Here is a 10141-nt window from a genome sequence, read left to right as displayed (position 1 = left end):
GCAAACACTTGATCAGGTTAAAGGGGTTTCAGAATCTTATAGGGAGACATATTTATGCATTATTTGAAAATAGCTAAGAAAATCAACAAGTAATAATCTTCCTATTCTCCAATTTATTCCAAATACATATTAAAAACATCACTGAAAACATATACTGTTGAGACAGATATAGAAATGGCTTTGAATTTCACATATTTAAACTTTTCCCATTCTTCAGTGCCTTTGTCTGAACAGATTTAATTCCTTTCTAGTAATTTTTTTTTTTTTTGAGAATTTAAGGCCACCACTTTATAATAAGAGTGGTGGAAATACTTAGTGTGCTTTACTTTGTTTTCCTTTACCCTTTTAGCAGACAGATGATGCAGCACAGACCGATGGCCAGCAACAGACACAATCTTCTGAAAACACAGAAAACAAATCACAACCAAAACGGCTTCACGTCTCAAATATACCATTCAGATTCCGGGATCCAGATCTTAGACAAATGTTTGGTGTAAGTACTTATACTTTATTTATGCTTTTTTATACTTGTGTTGCAATAAGTATTTTATATTATAGGCAACCTTGAGTGCAGTATCTGATTTGCCAGTCACAATTGGAAAAAACAAATTCTACCGGTTCCACTGTAGGTGATACAGATGAGGGTACTCTATGTTATGTTCTGGTTTTTATTGTATTTTAAAAAAGCTACCTACATTGGCTTAAAACTCCTGCTGTACACATCTGGGTTTATATGCCTGTTTGTATTGATTTTGGAGAAGAAGATGTAGAATAGTCAATGTCTGAACTCATGAGCAAGCGACACAAGTCTATAGAAGACATGGGTTGAATATGAGCAGGAAATCCAGGAGTAGGAACCCTCATCCATCCCCACAGGTACTGTAGGTCTGTAAGCTTCTAAAGTCTTTGCCAGCACGTTCCATTACTTCTAGGCTTATGACCGTAAGAGGTCAGAACTGGTGTCTTCTCACTTCTCCAAGAACTCTTAGTGTTATTTTGAAACGTCACTAAATAAAATCTAGAAATAGTATTTGATCAGCTACTAGAACCCAGCTTTTCCTTTTCCAGTTTATTACTCTTAAATATTCATGGCCCTGTTGCTTTATTATTTCTGACTCACTAAAACTTAATTGTCTTTTGTCTTAGTTTCTTATACAGTGTAGCATCAAGTACCTCATGGCACTATATTTCTCTCCATTGTTTATGTTCAGTTCAGATTTTTAACTTCTAATTTCTTTGTATGTGAGTTAAGACATTGTGGATTTCACTATTTATTTGTATGAAATCAAGGAAACAGATGCTGGAAAAAGAATCCTAATGATGTATTGGGAAATGAGAGTGACTGTTACGCATTATCTGACTTGCTACGAGTAACCTCCCCTAAATGCAGCTTACAGCACATCAGCAAAATAGCACCAGGCGTAATAATTTACCCTCTAGGGGGAAATATGCAAATTTATTTAAATTAAACAAACCACTTAAGATAGATGGATTTTATTTGATAGTACATTAAATGAAAGAACCTTTATTTTTTGAGGGATTGTAGCAATTTATAAGTGAATAAAAACTATACTTCTTTTCAATATTTTTAAGTCTTAGGTCTCAAATGACTAACACTGGAGAACAGCTAGAGTTTTCTAGATTTAGAATGCCTTGGTAGCAGTAGACTTTTGGCTTCTGAATTGATAGAAAAATGAAATTTCTGCATGTGTGAGTTGAAATATCTGATAGGAAATATGGTAGTACTGCATCATGAAAAACGTTATACAGCTAGTAGATAATCTTTATGGCAGAGGAGGATCGTTTAAACATTAAGTCAATGTCTGCTCATAGGCTAAAGTTGCAGTTAAAACGTTAATTAGATGGTGAATACAAGAACATAAAATAAGCCAAGGGATAACAAATGTTGGTTGATTTTCATAACCAAGTTGAAATATTTTAATAAGCTAGGGAAGGAATACTGTCTTTTCTGGCCTGTAATTTTTTATCATATATCAAAATATTGAATAGAGACTCATTTCTGCAGTTTTTTTGACTGTTATCAGATTACACTTCACTTGCCTGCCTCTAATTTCTACCTTTTTGTTTAATATATTTTGTCACTTATCAGTGTTAACACTGACCCATACTGCACACTAATGACACATGAAATGACAGAAACGACCCACTGGTACATTACGGTGTCCCATCACAAAATATCTCACAAAGACAATAATAATTATAACAAACTAAACTCTGCCTGAGTCCAACATTTATTTTCTTACTAAGGCAAGTCCAAGAGAGCCTTTTTCTTTGAGATAGCAACTGTGACCAAGTTTTGTGCATGTGAACAATGCCTAGATGATTTTGAGTGCTATTTTAAGGTCCATAGTAATAACTGTTACTACTATTATTATAATTAAAGTGCAGTTTTGAGCAGGGAATAATCCCCATCAAGTGTGAATCCATTCTAGTTTTCCAAATTATACTCTAGTATTGCTTAAGGATTAATGGTTATCATTTTTCAGTAAGGGTGGAAAGAAACCCTCAGCCCTTGATGCCAGTGACAAAACTCTCAGTTGGTTTAGTCTTCTTCCCGTTCAGTAGAAGTAACCAAACTCCTTTACCCGTCCTGGGAAGCAGCTGCAAAAAGTCATCTGAAACAAAGGTTCTTCAGAAGGAAGGATGGCCAGAGGGTGACAGTATTCATGCAGTTGTTAATCCTTGCTTGTTATTACACACCAAGCAAATTAACCAGTAGCATTACATTAAAAAAAAAACCAAAAACCCCCAAAAAACCCCAACAACAACAACAACAACAAAAACAAAAAATGGTGATAGCAGCTGGACTGGATAAATCACAAGGAATCGTAGAATTAGAGAATGGTTTAGATTGCAAGGGACCTTAAAGATCATCTAGGTAACCTATTATATGCAAAGACAAAATGAAAAAAAAAAGAAATTGGGACGTTTAGTTAACTGTGATCAGAGTTTAATGATGATTTCCTTTGTCAGGTGGTTTTACTAAACATAGAGTCCACAACTGCATATGTAGACTGACAGTGACAAGTGTACTTCACTTGTAATGTTGATCTGGATCTTGCTTCTCTTCAGTGTGACTTTCTGGTGCTTGTCTATCTTCGATTTTATATTCATTAACTTTCTAGTGTGATGCACCATTTTCTTCAACAAACATTTGAACCCTATATCATGGAAGTGTTGAAGATACCTTATTTTCATGTAACTTTTCTATTTCTTTGCAGCAATTTGGTAAAATCTTAGATGTTGAAATTATTTTTAATGAGCGAGGCTCAAAGGTAAGCAGTTTAATTCACGCATGGATTTTTGAAATTTGTTTAAAATATATGAGTAAAAGGAAACAACTGCACTGCTGTAAAAAATAAGGTCTGAAATTCCATGCTAGTGAAAGATCTTCTGAGCTGTCATTCAGTTTCCTAAGCGGCATGAAAATCATTGGACTCGTTTTGTATCTTTTAAAGGGAGTAATTTTAGCTACTCCAAACTGTCATTTGTTTTATGGGAATGTTGATTTCTGCTGTCTTTATTCTTCAGTGGTAATTATCTTGTTTATTTTACAAGATGAGTCCATACTTACAGATATTTGTAGGCAGGTTTGTATTAGTACAGGTATTTTTTCCTCTCTTGGAATGAAAGATGATGATGATACCTAATAACTATCCTATTTAGTACTTAACTGAGAAAATATGTGATTGTTCTAGATTATCTAAGTGCAGATGTTTTCCTCTTTAGTTAAAGCTTCAGTACACCAACCCTTTGAAAACAATCTATTTTACCATTTATTTGATTAAAAGAGTTCTTACTGTATTGCAAACATTTCTTTCTTAAAATTACTTTGCCTTAAATGCATACTTCCATTTATTTAATATTTAAGAAATAAAGCAAGATAGAATGTCTATGACTGCATTAGCATCATTAGCTGCTGTAAAACTGTAGCCCAGTATGCTTCACCTATGAAATCAGCTGCATTATAAGGGTTTATGTATTTCATATGCATGATATCTTTTTCCTTTTCCTTCCATGTCAGACACACGAGAATGTTTATCCACCAATGCTTCAGTCTTCCTGTAACTCTTATATAAGATTTATTGTTAGAGATGGAATTCTTTTCCTGTTATAGACATACTGTAATCAGTCATTTTTTAAGATTCAGATATACCATAAATCTCTCTTAAAGCCATTCTGGTTTAATTTTAATTTTTCCCATACTGTGTTTGTATTCATAGTCTAAATTGAAAGCCATCACTTTTTTATTTTTTAAATAGAATAGCTGAAAATTCCTAGTTTATATTCCAAAATTATTCTGATATTCATTAATTAGTACCCTTGCCTGCTAGCCCAAACCCATTTGGAACATTTATTGGTTTTTCAGTAAAGAAAATGAATGGAATTTGGTGGCTTAGAGTCTCCTACTCTGGGTGAAATTTTTTTATCATTATATTATGGCTGTTCAATAGTGTGTGCAAAAGATGCTGATTGTCCAGAACCTGCTTCTACTCGACTGTATTATAAATTTCAACAGACCTCACACGTCCCACCTTTGATTGGTTCTGTTGAAGATGGAGTGGAAGTGAGCACACATTTTGGTGGTGGTTTACACATTTGTTTAGTCTCACATATGTAGGAGTCTTCACCATGTCTGCATCAGACTGCATAAGTATAAGGCTTTTTGAAAGTACCTGGGGGCTGGGTAGAGGTGTTTCTGAGTCAAGTTTTTTTCCTAGTGACCTTGCAGTAATGAAAACATCCCAGTGCCTTGTTCTAAAAAGCTCCTGGAAAGGATTTCACAAAGAGGGTTCTCTACTTCGGCTTGTAATCTCATTACCTCAGTTACACACTTTGTTTTAGAGACTCTAAGACCTATTTTTACTAAATACTTCTATCCAGTGCTGTGATGGCTGACTCTGAGTAAGCTGCGGAAGATACTTAAAGCAGTTCTGTGGTGTATCTCATTGCTTAAGTATGCTGCTTCTCATGTTGTTTAGAGTTATTTCAGGCATTGCTGCATAGTATTTTAATTTGCAGAAGTACCCTTAGCTTCTCTGAGTTAAATAAAAAGTTAACAAACAGGATTGGGAATAAGAGGAACATCTTTTTATTTGTTTATTTGTTTTAATCTGATCATTTCATGTCCATTCTGTAGGATTTAAGATGCACCAGATTAAAGTCCCATTCCTGGCAGTGCTTATCTATGTTTTCATAAAATCCCACTGAAACTGAAAGGACTACTAAGTGGTCTCAAACTGAGCACAGGTAAAAAAGTTTGCAGGATCAAAATTCAAATTTGTTTGTAGCTGCAGTTTGGCATAAAAAATTGCTAGAATTATTTTTATTTTCTGGTTTTGTTGCTTTCTTTTTATTCCAAGAATTAATGTCTAAAAATAGTTTTGCAAAAACAACAGAACTAAGCTTATTTTATACCATAATAGTTAAGAAAAATGGAGTTGCAAGTTAAAAAACCGTAACGCTCTAGCACCCCATGAAGTATAAAATAATGATTTTGCCATAAAAGAAGCCCTAAAATAATAGAAGTCTCATACTACAAATTTTTGTTTGTTTGGCAGCATAATAACAGTCAAGATAACTTTGCTAGAGTTGTATGGCAACACCGATGACATTTGAAACTCTTTATCAGAATTGCAAGAATTTCAGTATGGTTTTGGTGTAGATCTTTTTAAGAACCTGTCTTAAATAAATGAGTCTTACCATTCCCAATACTTGAAGCTCTTGATTAAAGTAACATTAAAAACTGGCAGTAACTTACCTTTCTATGTGTTTACCACTCGTCTTGGAAGGACAATTTGCAATACAGCTTCCATTACTGTGCATGTTTTAACGCTGCTCTGCTGGTTTAACACCAAAGCTCTCCATGGAGCTGCAAATGGCTTTTGTCTCAGGCACAACTGAAGGCTGCACGCATACAGGAACATCAACAAGTCCCATTTTTTTATAGCTATAAATTAAAGTTCTATACAGCTATAAACTACCTATATATACTTTCAGAAATCTGTTTGTATATGTGTAGTAGTACATATCTAATATTATATTATTGTATATTTCTTCAAATAAGAAGAGCTCCAGAGCAGTTACTGAATTAAAACATAACTTTTTCAGGTACCAATTTGGCTATTATTAAGTCATTTGATGGACTTTAAAAATGCAGAAATTTACATTACTAGTTAACAAAATACACAGGATTCTAAGCTAAAGTAATTGTTGAATCAGCTGCATATAAAATTATTGTTAATGTGTTTGTGTAGATATTTGAATGTGAGATGAATGAATCCATGTTCTGTGATTGAGTTTCTGTGTCAGCTAGGTAAAATTAAAGATTTGCATAAATAATAAGAGCTTAATTTAAATAGTATTAATTATGAGAATAAGTACAACATAAGAAATTAAAAGATTACAATGAGTATTCTTTTCAGAATCTTTGAAGTTCCTGTCTTATCTTGGCTTGTGGCTCCACTTTATATCTTTTTCTAATTTTTTTATGTAATTAGGTTTTTATCTTTCCCTTCAGTTGTTTGAAAAAAATTAACTGCTAGTGCTGTGAGCTAAGAAGGCTGATTCAAAATTTTGACTCCACAACTCCCTCGAAATGTTTGCATTTCTGAGAAGGGGCAGTTATTCAGCATTGTAGAGAGGGGAGAACAAACAGAACCGGGCGTATTTATGCTATTGCATGGTGCTGTGAAATTTTCTTAATGGCATCTTAAATTATGAGCTGCTTTGTTTTAGGGAGCTTTTACAAGATGGGAGGGAGCGAAGAAGAAATAAAGCAAAAAAATTGAGGATGGGTTTAGGTGTAGGAAAAGCCTATGCTGGCAGCTAAAACACAGGGATTAGTGCTGAGGAGGGGGATTTACTTTCTCTTGAACACGCTTGGTGCTTTAAGGAAAAGAGAGTTACATCCTCAGTGTCTTGTGACAAGCAAGGTTGCGGCTTTGTGCTAAAATTGTGGAAGGTAGAGTGGAGAAAATGTGTGGAATCGGGTGTTCTGAGAGTGGCATCAGCTAGAAGTGGAACTGCTGACGGGGCACTTCTGAGCTCAGGCTTCAGTGTGCCTTTAAAAGAGAAGAAAAAATAAGCAGCAGACTATTTGGGCTACTTCGAAGAGAATGGAACATAAACTGCTAAGCTAATGTATATTAATGTCACTTTCTGTGTTATAAATTCACATCAATAAAAGTGTTCTTTGAGTAGGTAAAATAGCCCAGATAACTCTCATAATGATCCCCGAGAGTTTCTAAACTCTTTTTATCAATTAATTCATTTTGTAGTTCATATCTCTTGTTTTTCTCAATGCTTGGTGTCAGTTTTGCCTTAATTTATTATTTGGTCTGTTCTTTGTATAAAATGTATAAATAAATATTTTCAGTTCCATTTTGTTCTTTCTTTTTTATTTTTCAAGCAGTCAGTGTGTACCGTAGTAGGTAGAACTGCAGAGAGTAAGTGGGTGACCACTGACCTCAAAGCTTAGCCAACGGGCTGGAGAACGGGGAGACATGACGCATGTTCTGAGGAACAGAACAGGGGAAAACTTTAAGCCCATAGTTCAAGCGGAAGTAACAGTAAAGTAAAAGATTGTAGTAGGACATCAAATATGTGCAGCAATGCCTATTCTTTACAAAACAACCCTGTATAACTTGCACGTTTTTTGTGACAGAACACCAAGGATATAGAAGCTTATTTGTTCGGATAACTTTGGGAAAGCATGCAAAGGCATTGGAGTACTAATGTAAGAATTACTTCAAAGGGTTGGTGTATGGTTCTAAAATGCTTTGTGATGTCTGATTTTTTTTTTTCAAAAATATTTGCCACTATAACCAGTTTTTAATCTAGTGCAATAAAAATTTTAGTAGGATTGGAAATGTTTGTTTAGTCTAATACTATAAAGCAAAGTATTTGTCATAGGCAGAATTTCATGTTTGCCGAGTCCCACTAACACGGGATTCTGGAGTTTTACCAGTTGCATGATCTATATGTGGAAAGTAATAAACATAAATAGTAAATGAAGCAGTTAAACTTATTCAAAACGTTTGCATTTTTATTCCTTTATCAGAGTTTCTTTTTCAATTCACATCATGTGATTTTATTTGATCTGTTAATACAAGAAAGTTTATACTTTGTTCTAAAAGTACTTTTGATTTGTTGGTGGTTTTCTTTTTTTTTTTTCTTTTATAAAAAAATAAGTAAAGGCTGTATAGTTTGACAAAAGTTTAAGTTACCCTAGTGTTGCATGGGAACAATGTTTCTTATGATCACAACAGCATGATTAAGTAGGCAATGATTTAGAGTATATTGACATTCAGTGTTGAATTTTGTGCACATGTTTTTTCTTTTGTTTTGATATCTGCATGTCAGTAAAATGTGGTTCATTTTCTTTTCTCATTAGTTCATTTTTTTCTATGTGAAGACACTGTATTTTATTTTAATTTTATTTTCTTATTGTTAGATTTATTTTCCTCTGTAGTGACATGTAGAAAGGTATTTTTGGTATCATTCTTTGAATTTCTCAGAGGGTATTATCTAACTGATGACAGAAAAAATTTGTTCACATTTGTCGCTTATTTATTGCACATCTCAATACGATTATAATTTTTCTAATTTGCATGTTACAGAAATGAAGCAAGGACAAGAAAATATTAAATTAAAGAGAGAGAACATAAGCAAACAAGTGGTCATTGACTGAAATAATAATGTGCATGTTGTTTTCCCCCCTTCTCCCTCCTGCATGCAGGGATTTGGTTTCGTAACTTTCGAAAATAGTGCTGATGCGGACAGGGCGAGGGAGAAATTACACGGCACCGTGGTAGAGGGCCGTAAAATCGAGGTGCATGTTCAAAATATTTTCCTTTTCATCTTTTTTATAAATGTCTGCTTCACTCTCATTTGTTGTTTCAGATGCATCATTGGTGTCTTCTGTGTGCTCCCCTTACCCCTTCCCATTGTTTATATATATATTTATATATAAAGAGAGAGAATCTGGCCTTACTTGGGTTTTTTATTATTATTTCTTTTGTAATTATTATTATTATCATTATTGCTGAAAGGTGGATGACAGAATTGAAAAAAACAGAAAGTTTTAATATTTTGAAGTTATTATTTTGGATGTTTTGTAAATCAATGGGTGCAGTAGATTCCAAAAACCAGCCAACAAAAAAAAGAAAAATAATTGAGAACAACAACAAAAAAAAAAGTGTGACAGACAAAACAAAAACAAACAAAAGGTGGTTTTTTTTGTTGTTTCGTTTTGGTTTTTTTTTTTTTTTGCTGCAGGGTTGATGTGGGATCCACAGTGGCTTTCAAAAAATTCAGATTGGGAAAGAAGCGTCCAAAAGATGTACAAGAAAAAGAAACAAAGCCAGACTAGAGACTGACCAATTTTACCATTTAACTTTTAATGAACCCAAGCAGGCTACTTTGGCCGGATGGCCTAAGCCATTCATATCTATTAAAAAAACATCTCAAATGCGTTTAGTACCACTGGATCCCCTTCAATACTGCCTCAGTCGTATTTGTTAGAATTAAAAAAAAATACCAATTGAAAATGCTGTCGTCTTTTGAGTAAGATGTTGCATATTTTGCCTTTTCATTTTCCCCCTTCGACGGTAGCGCTTAGGGCCCTCACCAAACTCTCAGTAACCATGGTAACTGTATACATACCCATGCTGGCGATGGTGCTGAATGGTAAGTGGAGAAGTCCATCTGCCGTTTCACGTATTTAGCGCTGATATACCACGTGAATTTTTTTGACTTGTTGTATTAAGTTTTCTTGATGCTACATTTTTTTCTATATTGGTACGCCTGTAATTGAGTGTACGTTTTAAGCAAGCCTGGGAGGCACTGATTGGATTGAGGATATGACTTCGTGCACATCTTACTCAGATTGTTAACTCCATATTGTGTTAAATAATGCACCCTCTTTTTATCCTTTTGTTAGCTGTGATTTTAAAGCTTGAATGATTTTGTTAATTCTTGCAATGAAAAAGGCTCTTGTTCCAAGTGTTGAATGCTAGATGTTGCTTTTCCAATGGTACTTCTCTTCTAAAGGGTTATGTTGCACACTGCTAAAATTCGTTTGTCCCTTTTTTTGACATTTTCTTTGTTTCCTTGTACC

General features: G+C 34.1%; 1 protein-coding gene across 1 annotated transcript in view; it reads left to right on the top strand.

The window, feature by feature from the left end:
* Positions 1 to 349: 349 nt before the first annotated feature.
* The window catches only part of LOC104510710 (RNA binding protein fox-1 homolog 1), a gene marked incomplete at both ends in the record, with an annotated part of 15757 nt that continues 5965 nt past the window's right edge, over positions 350 to 10141 (top strand). Inside the window, 3 exons of the mRNA XM_010153045.1 lie at positions 350 to 493; positions 3243 to 3296; positions 8762 to 8854. Of these exons, the coding sequence (XP_010151347.1) occupies positions 350 to 493; positions 3243 to 3296; positions 8762 to 8854 (291 nt within the window). The remainder of the gene's footprint in view (positions 494 to 3242; positions 3297 to 8761; positions 8855 to 10141) is intronic.

The sequence above is a fragment of the Eurypyga helias genome, unplaced genomic scaffold, assembly GCF_000690775.1.
Source record: "Eurypyga helias isolate BGI_N326 unplaced genomic scaffold, ASM69077v1 scaffold8596, whole genome shotgun sequence".
Lineage (NCBI taxonomy): Eukaryota > Metazoa > Chordata > Aves > Eurypygiformes > Eurypygidae > Eurypyga > Eurypyga helias.
Note: the sequence above shows the minus strand (reverse complement) of the source record. Positions and strands in the feature narration are given on the sequence as shown.